Below are 16,639 nucleotides of genomic sequence, written 5' to 3'. Positions count from 1 at the left end.
CTGTAATATGTTTTACACAATTAAATGTTTACTACTGTAAAATACATGTATAATATAGCATAAAGTTAAAAGTGGCAAAACTGTCCAATTTCCATGGCCTTTAAAATATTAAATATATAATTTGTTTTCACTTTTAGTTCTACTTTGCAGCCTTTTAAAATATTATCACAGAAATTATACCAGCCACTCAGATTGCCACATGGTTAATCATTATCCAACAAGTAAGAAACCACATTTATAAAAGTATACTGTTCTTTTCAAACCAAGCACTTTTATGGATAATCTGGTCTCTGGGTGAACACATAATTGGTCTGTTCTCAAAAGTCCCAATCTAGCAAGCTACTTCAAGCATGCGATTAGTGCCATGTAAGTCGATGGAACTTTGAAGTCAACAGAACACCCATGTGCTTAAAGGTAAATGCTTTCTTGATTCAGGTCCGAAGCTAGTATAAACGCAGCAAGCTAATACTGACACGGAAAGCAATTGTCACTACACTACACTTACATAAGAATAGCACTTACACAGTACTTTTAATTGTCAAAACACTTTACAAATAATACGTGGATTTATTTTCACAACACCAGTTAAAGTATTTAGGAAAGTATTATTATTTCCATAATTATCTCCATTTTACAGCTGGAGGAACTGAGACAGAGAAGATAGGTGATTTGCCTAAAGCAACAGATGCAGTCACAGTTAAAGCTGAGGTCAGAACTCAGGAATTCCATAATTATTTCTTTATTTACTTACAATATTTCATGAAAAGGAAAGAATTCAGCCTGTTTTTTCCATTCCAGATTGAGTTTTCAGAGGCGACAGTTAGCAAAACTTTTCACTTGAAAATGGAGCAAATTTGATATGGAGTATTTAATGGCAATAAACATGGAACCCTACTCTGCTAATTTTACATAGTCATTTTTAGAGTAGACCTGTACTTTAAAACAGAGTATTTTTTTAAGGAATTACATGAGGTTTTAAACATGAGACTTCTGTTAACTGTAATGATTCACACAGCTAAAACTCCTAACAATGCTTTTAAAAAGCAGAGTGTAAATCCAAATTATTTTATATTATATCTCTATACTTTCTAGTATTTTTACAAATTACACAAAACTTCACGTAGTATAAAGAAAATCAAGCATTAAAAACTTTAGTGTTGTAAATAATCTAATAATGCACTCGCTTAAACAAGCTTGCTTGTAAATCCTGAGGCATTCCAGATACTGAAATTGTATAACTGCTTACATTCCAGACCTAAAAAGGGAGATTTTCTTCAATTTTGTTTGTAAGACAGATTTTAACTCACTACTAACCATTTGTTTCATTAAAAAAACCCTTTAACTTAAATTTTTAAGAAGCTCTACACTTGTAAAGGCTTTAACGTCATCAGCTGAACAGAGAACTGAAGTAAGAAAAAATCATTTCACAATGAGAAAAGGAAATAAAATATTTTCCTTTAGTGGGGCTCCAACAAGAACAGGACTTTAAAATAGATTAACATACTTCATACTTGAAAATTACAGTACTTTTTGACCTGTTCCTGAGGAAGGATATTTTGCTATCTGAATCTTTCTTTACCTATGAAGTCTTAGTATTTTTACTATCATTCTTGGAACAGTTCTTCCAGTAATGATGGTCCAGGGTCTGATCCGGAAAAAGTATTGAGTGCCTCTTGAGCAGCACTGAGCACTCATAACACCCACTAAAATTGATTGAGGGCCAGATCTTCAAAGGTTTTAAGGTGCCTAAAGATGCAAATAGGTGCCTAGGGGGATTTTTAGTAGCCCCTAAGCAGGTTATATGCATAACTCACAATAATTTCAGTGGATGTCAGATGCCTAACCTGCTTAGGCACTTTTTAAAATCCCACTAGACACCTCTATGTATTAACTCTACTCTAAACAACAGTACAATCCCGCCCTTCCTGACAAAAGAACCTCAAACAAACATGTTTCAATATACCAATCTTGTTAAAAAAAATCTCCATTACTAGTCTGTTTTTCATAGCCATTTTAGTATTATAAGTTATTATTCAGGCTAGGAATATTTTCGGTAATAAAAGTTAAGTGCTCCCAGTCTCCCTTTTTATGGGAACAATGTGTAGGGACTCAAAATATGTACCTTATAGACAGCCAGTGTAACATTAATTTAATTTTACATTGGACAACACCAGTTATAAGGGAATAAAATGGCTATGTGGCTATTGGCTGCTGAGTCAGTATGGTCCAGTAGATAGGATGCCAGATTGGGAGTCAGGAGACCTGGGTTTTATTCCTGGCTCTGCAGTTGACCTGCTGTGCTTAGGTAAATCACTTCACATCTCAGAACCTCAGTTCCTCATCTGCAAAATGGAGATAACGATACTAACCTTTTCTAAAGCACTGAGACCTACAGAGGAAAAGCACCACATAAGAGCTAAGGATTATTGTCATTTTGGCCTCTGTGTACCACTGAAACTAGGAAATACTTTCTTCTGGGGAGTGACAGACCACACTAACATGATTCTACTTTAGGCATCATGTGGTTGTCTATATAACCAGCCTCTCAACTGCCATAAATGAGAGCAATTCACATGTTTCCTGCAACCCTTAAAAGAACATGGTAAATGGTGGGATGGGAGGTTTAAAAGTATGAGATATAATAGTAATACCCTCCCACATTTAGTGAATGAGGGTAAGAGAGAACCATGTACATTACACACCACACAAATCAAATCATTGCCTTCCTCTTTTGGGGCCAAATACAGGGTTACTCTAGCCCCTATGACTATAGGAACTACTGTGGATAGGTAGCACAGCTCCAGTAAGGGGAAGAGGGTCATGTCTAGAACAAGGCGTGTTTTACTTAACCTGCTGCACATATATTTACTTTCTACTTAGTTTAATATTCATGTTCTCTTGTACCAGCACAATGCTGCAATGACGGGGTTCCAGGACTGCAAGACAAATCTTATTCATTAAAAACAAAAACATGATAACTTGCAAAATTCATGCAAACGTTTTTGTTAGTTTCAGGTTTTGTAAAAGCTTATCATTTTTCAAAAGCTAAAGATTCTCCTGACAATGTCCCTTCAGTATTTTAGATAAATGTCTATTTTAAAACTGTGTTATTGCAGACTAAGCGACATATAAATATAGAATACTGAAAGCAAGAACCTCCTTTTGAGATTGGAACCTGAGTGGTAGGACGGGAATTATACAGTAAGCCTGATGACAGTGCTAATTTCAGCTTTCCTTAATGCAATTGTGGTTCATTCTTTACTTATTGTACTTGAAAGGAAACACAGAAATTAGAACAAGGAAGAAGAGCAAGGAAGGCTACAAGTCAACAACTGAAGACTGAGAGATGCCCAGCCTTATTATGCAGTAGATATGCATGGTCAGCTCATACAAGCAAAAATAATTCTGTAAATAAAAGAAAGACCTATAAAAAGTAAAATGCCTTTTGTGTAGGGCCCCAATCCTGCAGCCCCTATTCAGAATCAGTTAGGCAGCACACTCAATACATGTAGTCAGACTAGAGTGGTTCTCCTGTGCTTTCGCTATGGGCAAGCTATGTGAGAATCATTGCACGTTAGTCCAAAACCAGGTACCCTGGTCATAAAACACACCTTGTGATCATTCTACTCCTATATCTTCTAGAGCTGATCGTGAGGCATCCTGTACAAGCTGACACAGCAGAGTCAATGCAGAATGAAATGCTCACTCAACACTATAGGCAGGTGATGATATAGAGCCGTGGTGTCCAACCTTTTCAGTCTGAGATCCAAACATATTATTTCAAAAAGATCAGAGGCGCACAATCAGTATTTAGGGACAGATTATCTGCCCTGCTCTGCTCCCTTGGTCCATCCTTTCTGGTCCATAACTAACAAGTACAAGTTAGAGCAGCCTCTCTGATGCCATAACTTTCACTGGAGCTAGGGCTGGAGCAGAGAATCAAGGACATGGAACAGGTTGTTGGTTCTCAACTTTCCCCCTCTCTTGCTCTTGGTGTTTGGCTAGGAGAAGGTCTCCCTTAGTCTGAAACAGAGCCAATCAAGTTCCTGTACTGGGGCTCTGACAGCCCAACAGCGAAGCAGATATGGAACAGTCACAGCCATTCTATCATTTCTCCCCTGCAGTGTAGCAGGTGTCCATTGGGGATGCTGCCGAGCAGCTGAAATACTGAGGAGATTACTGTTGTTTAGAGCACTTTCAGTTCCCAGAAGAGCTGCTGCTGAGACTGCAGAGGAGTTGATGGGAGGCAGATGGGAAAGCAGCTCTCCCTACTTTTGCTGCATAGAGATGGGGTTGATTCAAACTCTTCACTTTAAAGATCATAGGATGCAGCTCAGAAAATGCATTTTCAATTTATAATCAAATATAAATTGTCAAGACTGTGGGCCACCACTTAGACCTTCCGGCATTATAGGTTGGACACCCCACAGTAGAGGCACTTGAACCAGGAAATGAAATGGAACAAGGGTGTATGCTGGCATCAAGAGAATGGGCTTGAAGTAGGATGCTAAGCAGTGGGAAGGATCAAGAAAGCAGGGCCGGCTCCAGGTTTTCTGCCGTCCCAAGCAGCAAAAAAAAAAAAAAAAAAAAAGCCGATCGGCAGCACTTCAGCAGCAGCTAAATCGCGCCACTCCATTCTTCGGCGGCAGTTCGGCAGCGGGTCCTTCACTCCCTCCCTTCCTCTTCGGCAGCACTTCAGCGGCAGCTTGAAGAAGACGAGAGGGACTGAGGGACCCGCCACTGAATTCCCGCCGAAGACCAGGATGTGCCACTCCAATAGCGGACGGAGTGCCGCCCCTTTGTATTGGCACCCCCCAAGCACCTGCTTGCTTAGTTGGTGCCTGGAGCCGGCCCTGCAAGAAAGGCATGGGGTGGTGAAAGAGCTGGTCCACCAGGAGCAAGGAGGAGGAATGGTAACAGAAGGGAGAATGGTGGAAATCAGAGCCAGGAAGCAGGAAGGAGTGAGAGGAAGACTCACGTACCACTGGATGAAGTGGAGAAAGGGATCTCTGCACAACAGATGAATGGCCATATGAGGCCCTCATATCAGCAGCTATTTTAAGTATTTGACATTCACATTCATTTTTTTCTTTACAGATTTCTCTAAATGCAAATATTAGCAAAACAGCAAGATATATGTATGAGTCAATCCAAAAGTTCCAAATTATTATAATGTTTTCATTTGGATACCCTTTACAAAATAAAATGGAAGTGTGAATAATGATTTCTGTTGACAATTATATTAGACTTTGCAAAGTACTATATGTTCCATTCAGCTATTCATGCTGCAATGCATTCTGTGCATTTGAAAAATACTCACAAGCTTCAATGACTGCTTTGGATTTGCCAGACTCTTTAACTGGTGCCTTGGTAATAGTATCCTTCTTGCTACTATTTACTGTGGGCTTCTTCAGGCACTCTAGATTCCATTTCCTCCAAGCAAATTTCTGTGGCTTTAGACCTGAAAAGCATAAGTTAACTTTAGAAAAAGAAAGAAGTATTTGGTGTTACTTTTGAAAGCTATCCTATACCAGACATGTTATCCTTTCAAATGAAGTTAAGATTTTTGATTCCCTTTCAGGTCCCTAATCTGCAAACACTTAAGCACGTGCTTAACTTTAAAATAGTAAGCAATTGCACTAACTTCCCTAGGAATTCTCACATTCTTAAAGTTAAGCACGGGCATGAGTGCTGGCAAGATCATGCTCACGGTTTGATTTTGTGCAGATTACTATTTATTTGTATACAATTAACAGAGATTCTTAATTTATGTCAGCATTTGGAATAACTATTATTTTCTTAATTACTGTTTTATGAAAGATGTTTAGAGAGTTTTACCAAAGTATTCTGGTCTTTAACAGTTGTTGCTCTAACTGCACAACCAATACTCATGCATTTTACCATCCTGCAGTGGAATTAGGAATAGTGGTGTCAGTTTTTCTTCAAGAGTTTTGAAATGCACATCTTTAAAATTGGTGACACATGGCTAATTTAAACAAAGTTTGTTGTGGCTCATGCTAGGCTTTCACTTGCTTGAGTAGCGTTATTTTTTTAAAAAGTCTTTCTTTCCAGGTTTGGACCTTGAATGCCCATTTTACTATTCAATATTTTGTTTTCATTTCATTATCTTAATTTACTATTTTTGTTAACTTCCTTTTCCACTTGATTTTGTGTATGGATATCTTAATATATATTTTATGAGAGGAGAAATATCTTTATTTTATAGTTGTTCCCATTTTGGAATTTAACATTACAAAACATTTACAATGAAAGATTTTGTTAAGGCTGCAAGTTATCCTGACTGGGGTTTATAATTTGCTTTATTTGGTGGCTTTCTATTTCCTTGCCAGTAGTGTTTTACTGCCTCTAACCCAAACGTTTCAGTATTTCCAGAGATATATGGAATCCAAGCCACAGCAGTGGTCTTCTAGTTATCTTTTGGCATTTGGTCCAACTGAAATCTTGAGAACTCTGCCCACTGTCTATTTACAGCAGACACATATTACAGGCTAGATTCTTGGGTTTAACTAGCTCGTGCCAGTGCAAGACCCTTTTGGGAGTAATGGTGCACATTTATCCCTCAGCAGGTTAATATGTATGCTGCTGTGATCAGCAAGGTCTCACTGGGAATTAACTTTGTTCTTGCCCAGAGAAGCAATAAAAATATAATCCACAGGACATTATTCTGACTGCTGAGGAGTCCTGCCATGGTAAAAAAGCATATGCAGAGAAGAGTGGTAGACTGTGACCTTGGTGTGCAGAGACCTCCTAAAATGAGATTTTTAATGCATTTTTTTTCTCTGAGTAATTTTCTCTTTGTCTCCTGTTAAGATCAAAGTATTTTTTGCCTGAAAAACAATGCTTTTCAACAGAGGGGGAAAATATAGAGAAAAACATTTTTGGCATTTTACAGGTATATAAAAATATATTTCTACTGTTTATCAGCAGTGCAATGTTTATCACACTGTGCCAATGCACATGTCAGTGAAGCCCACATTGGCTAAAATGTAAACAAATAAGCGCTAAAGTAGCCTGCATCTGATATATAGTCAATAGTCCAGATGAAGTTCAGTCTAAAAACATAAGAATGGCCATAGTGGGTCAGACCCATGGTCTGTCAGTATCTAGTGTTCTCCCAGTATCCTGTCTTCCCACAGTGGCCAATGCCAGATGCTTCAGAAGGAATGAACAGTACGTGGCAATTATGGACGATCCAGTCCCTATGTGACAGTGTATATACACCCCGACTAGTATATAAGGGGTAAGGAGCTGCTTTGGGCTGGATTGGCCCTGTCAGGCTGCTCCTGCAAAGCATGCCAGGACTGGAGGAGGAGCTAAAAGAGAGGGAACTCCACTCAGATGGGGGCAACCCTGGGAAAGGAACAAACTGTTCAGCTTCTCCAGCCCTGGAGAGAGGACTGACAGCCTACTGAGCCCCTGCCCTTGCAGAAGGAGGGTGCAGAACCCCTGAGTTGAAGGGGAAAAGAACAGGGGCTTGTACTGGAGCCCAGTGAGCTCTGAAGTGGACCTTGATACTCATAGACTCATAGACTTTAAGGTCAGAAGGGACCATTATGATCATCTAGTCTGACCTCCTGCACAACGCAGGCCACAGAATCTCACCCATCCACTTCTATAACAAACCCCTAGCCTATGTCTGAGTAATTGAAGTCCCCAAATTGCGGTTTGAAGACCTCAAGCTGCAGAGAATCCTCCAGCAAGTGACCCGTGCCCCATGCTGCAGAGGAAGGCGAAAAACCTCCAGGGCCTCTGCCAATCTGCCCTGGAGGAAAATTCCTTCCCGACCCCAAATATGGCTATCAGTTAAACCCTGAGCATGTGGGCAAGACTCACCAGCCACCACCCAGGAAAGAATTCTCTGTAGTAACTCAGATCCCAACCCATCTAACATCCCATCACAGACCACTGGGCATACTTACCTGCTGATAATCAAAGATCAATTGCCAAATTAATTGCCAAAATTAGGCTATCCCATCATACCATCCCCTCCATAAATTTATCAAGCTTAGTCTTAAAGCCAGATATGTCTTTTGCCCCCACTACTCCCCTTGGAAGGCTGTTCCAGAACTTCACTCCTCTAATGGTTAGAAACCTTCGTCTAATTTCAAGTCTAAACTTCCTAGTGTCCAGTTTATATCCATTTGTTCTTGTGTCCACATTGTTACTAAGCTTAAATAATTCCTCTCCCTCCCTAATATTAATCCCTCTGATATATTTATAAAGAGCAATCATATCCCCCCTCAACCTTCTTTTGGTTAGGCTAAACAAGCCAAGCTCTTTCAGTCTCCTTTCATAAGACAGGTTTTCCATTCCTCGGATCATCCTAGTAGCCCGTCTCTGAACCTGTTCCAGTTTGAATTCATCCTTCTTAAACATGGGAGACCAGAACTGCACACAGTATTCCAGATGAGGTCTCACCAGTGCCTTATATAACGGTATTAACACCTCCTTATCTTTGCTGGAAATTCCTCACCTGATGCATCCTAAAACCGCATTAGCTTTGATACTCCCAGAGTCCCATATCCTGGAGGGAGCTGATTACAAGTTTTTCTTTAGTTTAACCTATTTTGCTGACTATGGGATGTTTGGTGACATCACAAGGGACATAGAGAAGGGACTTGACAGTCAAGAGTCCCCAGCTGGAAGGTTGCCAGCCCACTAAAAAGATGCCCCACAGCACCCACTGGGATGGGGATGGAGTAATTCGATTCAAGCATGTGCACTCCCCATATAACCCAAAGGGGGTGCCCTACCCTACCACAGAAAGATTTGGGACTGTCATCCAGTCCCAGTTTCTGGGAGTCAGAGTTTTAAGGACACCTGGAGCATGGGATTGTGTCCCTGCCCATCCTGACTAATAGCCATTGGTGGACCTATCCTCCATGAACTTATCTAATTATTTTTGAACCCAGTTTTACTTTTGGCCTTCACAACATCCCATGACAATGAGTTGGTGTGAAGCAGTACTTTTTAATATTTGTTTTAAACCTGTTGCCTATTGATTTCATTGGGTGACTCTAGGTTCTTGTGTTCGGTAAAGGGTAAATAACACTTCACTATTCGTTTTCTCCACACCATTCATGGTTTTATAGACCTCTATCATATCCCCCCTTCGTCATCTCTTTTCCAAACTGAACAGTCCCAGTCTTTTTAATCTCTCCTCTATATCCTGCTCTATATCCCTAATAATATTTGTTGCTCCTCTCTGTACCTATTCCAATTCTAATATATCTTTTTTTGAGATGCGGTGACTAGAACTGCACACAGTACTCAAGGTGTGGGCATACCATGGCTTCATATATAGAGGAATTATGATATTTTCTGTTTTATTATCTCTCTCTTTCCTAAAGGTTCCTAACATTCTGCTAGATTTTTTGACTGCCACAGCACATTGACCAGATATTTTCAGCGAACTATCCACAATGACTCCAAGATTTTTCTTGAGTGGTAACAGCTAATTTAGCTAACATCATTTGTATGTATAGTTGGGATTACATTGCATTACTTTGCACTTATCAACATTGAATTTCATCTCTATTTTGTTGCCCAGTCACCCAGTTTTGTGAGATCCCTTTGTAACTCTTCACAGTCAGCTTTGATCTTAATTATCTTTACCTGCAAACTTTGTCACTGTCCCAGCTCTGTTTACCCACTTTTCCAAATCATTTATGAATATGTTGAACAGCACAGGTCTCAGAATGATCGTCGGGGGACCCTGCTATTTCCCTTCTCCAATGTGAAAACTGACCATTCATTCCTACCCTTCATTTCCTATATTTAACCAGTTACTAATCTATGAGAGGACCTTCCCTCTTATCCCATGACTGCTTACTTTACTTAAGAGCCTTTGGTGAGGGAGCTTGTCAAAGACTTTCTGAAAGTCCAACAACACTATATCAACTGGCTCACCCTTGTCTACATCCTTGCTGAACCCCTCAAAGAATTCTAATAGATTGGTAAAGCATGATTTCCTTTAAAAAATCTCTCTTCCGCAATGTATTGTGTTCATCTATGTCTGGATGTTGATTAAAAGCAAATAAAATCTATTACTATTATACCTTGGTAATAGACCATGCAGACATTAATAATAAAAATTTCAAATCAAATTCTGCTGCCAAAGAATGTCTATCAGACCAGACACAGCTTGGTCCCTGTAATAATCTTTATAGAAATTGAAAAAAATTGCTACTGGAAAATGGAATAAACTGCATTCACCCCAGGCTTTCCAGTTCCAAGTATTTTCACAGGACATTTAAGATTAATTCATGGGGAAGATGTTCTAGTGCTCCCTCCAACACAGATAATTCACGTCGTCTCTCTGCCTACTTTCTTTTCCAATAATCACCCAACACTTTCTCTTTCAATCATGGCCTGAAGATTTTACATTCTTGCTGCATTGCTGTGCTCACCACAGATTCTTCCTGAATATTCCCTTCACACAGGATCACAGAGAAAGAGTCAGAATGGTGCATAGGGTGACCAGATGTCTGGTTTTCGACCGGAACACCTGGTCAAAAAGGGATCCTGGCAGCTCCGGTCAGCACTGCTAACCAGGCTGTTGATTATCCGGTTAGCGGTGCAGCATGGCATGGCTGGCAGGCTCCCTGCTAGCCTCTCCTCAGCGCTGCTCTCCGGAAGCAGCCGGCATGTCCCCTGTCCAACTCCTATGTGTAGGGCAGGGGTGGAGAACCTAGGGCACGCGGGCCGGATCCGGCCCTGTGGTTAATTACATCTGGCCCATGGTGCCCCGCCTCGTGTTCCCCTCCTGCCCTCTAAACCCCTCGGTCCCAGCCTGGAGCACCCTCCTGAACCCCAAATCCCTCATCCCTGGCCCCACATCAGAGCCCGCATCCCCAGCCAGAGCCCTCACTCCCCCGCACCCCAACCCCCTGCCCCAGCCTGAAGCCCCCTCCCACACCCTGAAACCCTCATTTCTGCCCCTGCACCCCATGCCCAGTGCCCGTACCTCCTCCCACACCCCAAACTCCTGCTTCAGCCTGGACCCTCCTCCCATACTCTGAATCTCTCAGCTCCATCCCCAGCCTGGAGCCGCCTCCTGCACCCCAAACCCATCATCCCTGGCCTCACCCCAGAGCCCGCACCCCCAGCCTCTCACATTCTAACCCACTGCCTCAGCCTGGAGCCCCCTCCTGCATTCTGAACTCATTTCTGGCTCATCCCGGAGCCCGCACCCCAGTCAGAGTCCTCGCCCCCTCCCTCAACCCAGCCCCGAGCCAGCCCGGTGAAAATGAGCGAGTGAGTGAGGGTGGGGAGAGCAAGCGACAAAGGGGGGGATGGAATGTGTGGGGGCAGGGCCTCAGAGAAGGGGCGGGACATGGACGGGGCCTCGGAGGAGGGACAGGGCAGGGGCGGGGCAAGGGTGTTCAGTTTTGTGTGAGTAGAAAGTTGGCAACCCTCCCTAATCACAGACAGCAGCTCGCTCATAAGAAGACATTGATACATATTCCTGGGGATCATTATACAATTGCTGGCTAATTCTGCAAAAGTTAAATATTTCCCGGACCTCTGCAATGAGGCAGAGATTACAGATTTGATGATAGCTCGTAAGGTCAGATGTGTTAGGTTAAATATGTTAAGTGCTGGCATTATGCAAGAAAATTTAATTTCTAAAGTTAATACCCACTCACAAAACCTCAAATTCTATAATGCTGAGGCATCTTAAAGTACCATTAAACGTTAAGTAACATTAACTTTTAAAATTAATAATAAAAGAATTTATAATTTCATTAATGAATAAAGCTAAAGGTTCTAGACAAGCTTTCACAAATCCAATTAGCTAAGGTGCAAGTGGAAACATACTGAGTTACATGGAGCTACAAAATAATTGACTTAAATTTATCCTCAGTCAGGTCTAGGTTAATTATTTCCTTAAATAATGTAAGAACATTTGTTCCACAGAGATGATGATGAACAATCAGCTCAAATTATCTCCATTTGTTTTCCAGTCTACCACCAATTGTTTTCCATTCTCTAACCAAGAGTTGGAATTTGAGATATTAATGCTCCAGACTCAGAAGAGCATCTTTGACAATTGTATTTCTAGTAATAGATTAATTATTATTATTATTATTTAATACCACTAGTGGGGGTAAAAGTAATAATTTCTAAATGAGGGAAAGAAATCTGGAAATCCTAATATAATACACTTCAAAAGTGTATTTAAATTAGCTAACAGTACCTGATACCCATTGAAAAATTAAATCCACTAGTCCATCTTTAAATGCATCATCAAAAGATTTATTGGATTCTGGAAATGCTTCACAGAAAGCAACATAGATGACTTGTGACAAACAATCAGGATACACCTGCCAAAATAAGAATTAAACTGAATATAATAATTATAAGGTTACAAAAAGAGCTTTAGTACTAATTTTACCATAGTTATAATTCTGTTTACATAAAAAATAAAGCAAAATGCAGTAATCATTGAACTAATGCATTCAAAATAGTTTCTCTTTATTATTTGTATGAAATATTAAATATCTGTCAAATATAATAGCAGGTGTAATGGTCAATACCTTGCTGAAAAAGGGTACAAGTCAAGGTTGGCAGCTAGAACAAGAATTGTAAAATGCTGATTCCAAAAGACTAAGTTTATAATCTCTGAATGAGTCATTATGGGCTCAAATGAAGCATGGATGAGTGAACTGGGAATCAAAAAAATTGCTTAAAGTTTAAGTAATCACTATATGTAATGAAAAGTAAGCATTTAGGAAAATTTTGCCATGTTTATTTTAGGATCACATTTCATTAGTCACATATTGTTTGAGCCAGGTATTAATTTCAGATTGCCAGCATGTTGTTCTAACATTAGAAGTTGTCACTCTCCTCTCTCTTTCTTTCTCACCCACACACACATTGCTCTGTTTTCTCTACCTAGAATATATAGGTTCAGATATATGCATACTAACTTTTGCACCATATCAGCATTTAAAAAAAAAGTCTATTCAGATAACATTTTCATAAGAAAATACTATGCAAACATTTCATTTTTACAATTTAAACCTAGGAGTTTATTTTAAATTTCGTATCAGTCATGCAGGCTGAATAAAAAACACAGCTGCTGCAACATATCAATCTGAATTTTAAATGCTAGCACATATCTGGATTCTGGTCCAAGCAATGTCATAATATATGTTGCATACTAAACACTTACACCATACAAATATACATGTAACTATATCTATTTCTAATTCCTCCTTGTGAGTGGGAGGCAAGACCCCACCCAGAACAACACCTCATGGACTTGCACATGGCATTTTTAGACCTAATGACTATTTTCTCCTGGTTGATTGTACCACTTTGTGGCTACAGGGCCCCCAAATAGACACACCAACAGGAAAAGTCTAGCCAGAGTAAATTGTTTGTCAAATATACAGAGTGAATGGTGACGAAATAGCCTAGTAATAGCTTAAATGCAGCCTCACACTGGAGGAGTTCCAAATGCCACAGCCTCTGAGTTAGATTTGCTGGCAGGAAAATCAAGAGTAAGTCCTAGTTTATTGGATGTTCTTTTGTGCTCATCACCACAGTACTGGAGAACCTCACGTAAATTAATGAAATAATCCACATAACTCCTATATGAGGAGGAGAATATGAGTGTGTCATCTGAGGATCTCAAAATGCTTAACTACTATTAGATAATTGACAGTTTAGTTTTAATTGCCCCACTAATCCTAAGGAAGGGTGCAACCCCTCTTGGAAGGTCCAGTTGATGATCTTTAGCTCAAGAAGAAGTTGATAATTATGTCCTCAGCATTAACTTACATGTGATTTAGTAGAAATTTGTATAGTGCTTTTCCATAAGGTAACATGTTCAAAAATGCTTCCAGGCTAGATTCACAAAGGGGACTTAGGTGTTGCAACACTGAGCCTAACTCCTAGGAGCCCTGCCACCCAGTGGTATTCAAAGCACTGAGTTTGGCACCCAGGCTCCTCATACAACACACAGGGAGAGTTAGGCACCTAAGAAAGGGATTTTCAGAAGCCAGTAGTGAAATGCAGAGGAAAGGGCAGGGAGAAGGCAGAGTTTAGGCATCTAAGCAGCTGATCTTATGAGCCTGGCTGACAGGCCAGAGAGAGGTGTGTCTCTCTGCTCAGAATCTCAGACATGAAAACCCTCTGTAGCAGTGGTCCCCAACCTTTTTGGCTGGCGGGCGCCAGCTGAAGCACCACTGCAGTGGTGGAGCACCCGCCGAAATGCCGCCGAATTTCGGCAGCATTTCGGTGGCGATGCCTCTCGATGACGTCACTTGCCATCGACAAGCAACGTCACCGAGAGGCGTCCCCGCCGAAATTCGGGAGCAACGCCTCTCGATGACGTCACTTGTCGAAGGCAAGCGGCGTTAGCGAGAGGCGTCCCCTCCGAAATTCGGGGGCGACGCCTCTCAATGACATCACTTGGCGACAAGCGACGTCGAGAGGCGTCCCCGCCGAAATTCGGGAGCAACGCCTCTCGATGACGTCACTTGTCGACGGCAAGCTGCATCATCGAGAGGCGGGCACCGTGTTGGGGACCACTGCTCTATAGGGTACCTGGCCACATATGCCAGGTCAGCTGCTTAGGTAACCTATGCCCTACCTGCCAAAATTCTCTCTCTCTCTTTCTCATGCTGGCTCTATATGTCCCTGTTCCCTGAATGTTTTTTGTGCAGGTGTTGGGTTGTGTCCCCCCTGCACAGGGCTGGTGCAACCACTAGGCAAACTAGGCAGCCGCCTAGGGCGCCAAGATTTGAGGGCGCCAAAAAGCGGTGCCCAAAATGTCTGGGATGCCCACCTGGCGCCGGCTAAACGTGTAACCCTCTTCCCACCACTGTGCGAGGGGGTGCTGTGGCTTTGATCAGCTCCGGCAGGCAGGCCGGGAAGTGATGTCATTCCTCCTCCGGCCGCTGGGGGCGCTGTGCTGCTCCCTGCTGCTCTGGCTCTTCCCCAGGGCCCCTGCCCCTGCTAAGCCCCGCCCCGCCCCCACTCCCCTGAGCTCTGCAGCAGGGCCGGGCCTGCACTCACCGGCGGGGGAAAGTGCAGAGACCTGGCCCCAGCCGTGCCGCCAGGGAGTGCTGGGGGGCGGTTCCCCCCTGTCCTCCTAGCCAGCCCCGCACCCCCGGAGGCCTGACCCCCCACCGAAGCCTGGGGCCCCCCGCTCCCACCCCCCCACAGGGGCCTGGGGCACCACCACCCCACCCCCACGGAGGGGCTGCGTAGGGCCCCAGAATATCTAGAGACAGCCCTGGTCACCACCACCCTGCGCGCAGCCAGCCCCTGCTGCACCCCCTGCCCTGCTTCCAGCCAGCCCCACACCTCCTGTCTCCAGCCAGCCCCTGCTGTACCCCCTGCCCTGTCTCCAGCCAGCCCCTGCTGTACTCCCTGCCCTGCCTGCTGCCAGCCCCACATCCCCTGTCTCCAGCCAGCCCCTGCTGCATCCCCTGCCCTGCCTCCAGCCAGCCCCACACCTCCTGTCTCCAGCCAGCCCCTGCTGTACCCCCTGCCCTGTCTCCAGCCAGCCCCTGCTGTACTCCCTGCCCTGCCTGCTGCCAGCCCCACACCCCCTGCCCACAGCCAGCCCCTGCCTCCAGCCAGCCCCACACCCCCTGTCTCCAGCCAGCCCCTGCTGCATCCCCTGCCCTGCCTCCAGCCAGCCCCACACCTCCTGTCTCCAGCCAGCCCCTGCTGTACCCCCCTGCCCTGTCTCCAGCCAGCCCCTGCCTCCAGCCAGCCCCACACCCCCTGTCTCCAGCCAGACCCTGCTGTACCCCTGCCCTGCCTTCAGCCAGCCCCTGCCTCCAGCCAGCCCCACACCCCCTGTCTCCAGCCAGCCCCTGCTATACTCCCTGCCCTGCCTGCAGCCAGCCCCACACCCCCTGCCCGCAGCCAGCCCCTGCTGCACCCCCTGCCCTGCCCGCAGCCAGCCCCACACCCCGTCTCCAGTCAGCCCCACACCCCCTGTCTCTAGCCAGGCCCACACACCCTGCCCTGCCCACAGCCAGCCCCACACATCCTGCCTGCACCCAGCCCCTGCTGCACCCCCTGCCCTGCCCGCAGCCAGCCCCACACCCTCTGTCTCTAGCCAGCCCCACACCCCCTGCCCTGCCTGCAGCCAGCCCCACACCCTCTGTCTCCAGCCAGCCCCATACCCCTTGCCCTGCCCGCAGCCAGCCCCACACCCCTGCCCACAGCCAGCCCCTGCTGCACCCCCTGCCCACAGCTAGCCCCTGCTGCACCTCCTGCCCTGCCCGCAGTCAGCCCCACACCCTCTACCCGCAGCCAGCCCCACACCCCCTGCCCTGCTCCCAGCCAACCCCACACCCCGTCTCCAGCCAATCCTTTCCGCAGCCCCCTGAACAAAGCCAGCCCCACACCCCCTGTCTCCAGCCAACCCTAGACCCCATCTCCAACCAGCTCCGCATCCCCTGCCCTGCCCAAAGCCAGCCAGCCAGCCCCGCACACCCCGTCTCCATCCAACCCCTGCTGCACCCCCGTGCCCAAAGCCAGCCAGCCCCACATCCTGTCAGATTAGTCATTTATTTTCATTAAATATGTAGACTAAATAATGAAGTTAATAAATTTTCAAGCTGAATGTGTATTAATTCTAATGAACAAT

The 16,639-nt window shown here is 44.2% G+C and overlaps 1 protein-coding gene across 4 annotated transcripts in view; it reads right to left on the bottom strand.

Moving 5' to 3' along the window:
• Positions 1–16,639, bottom strand: part of FAM227B (family with sequence similarity 227 member B) — a 200,951-nt gene that overhangs the window by 164,698 nt on the left and 19,614 nt on the right. For all 4 annotated transcript variants that reach the window (XM_044979817.1, XM_044979819.1, XM_044979820.1 and 1 more), the window contains exons 9-10: positions 12,221–12,347; positions 5,321–5,461 (exon numbers count right to left, since the gene is read on the bottom strand). In XM_044979817.1, the coding sequence (XP_044835752.1) occupies positions 5,321–5,461; positions 12,221–12,347 (268 nt within the window). The remainder of the gene's footprint in view (positions 1–5,320; positions 5,462–12,220; positions 12,348–16,639) is intronic.

Source organism: Mauremys mutica, chromosome 11, assembly GCF_020497125.1.
Source record: "Mauremys mutica isolate MM-2020 ecotype Southern chromosome 11, ASM2049712v1, whole genome shotgun sequence".
NCBI classification, from domain to species: Eukaryota; Metazoa; Chordata; order Testudines; family Geoemydidae; genus Mauremys; species Mauremys mutica.
The sequence above is the reverse complement of the archived record's forward strand: the minus strand, read 5'-3'. Positions and strand labels throughout refer to the sequence as shown.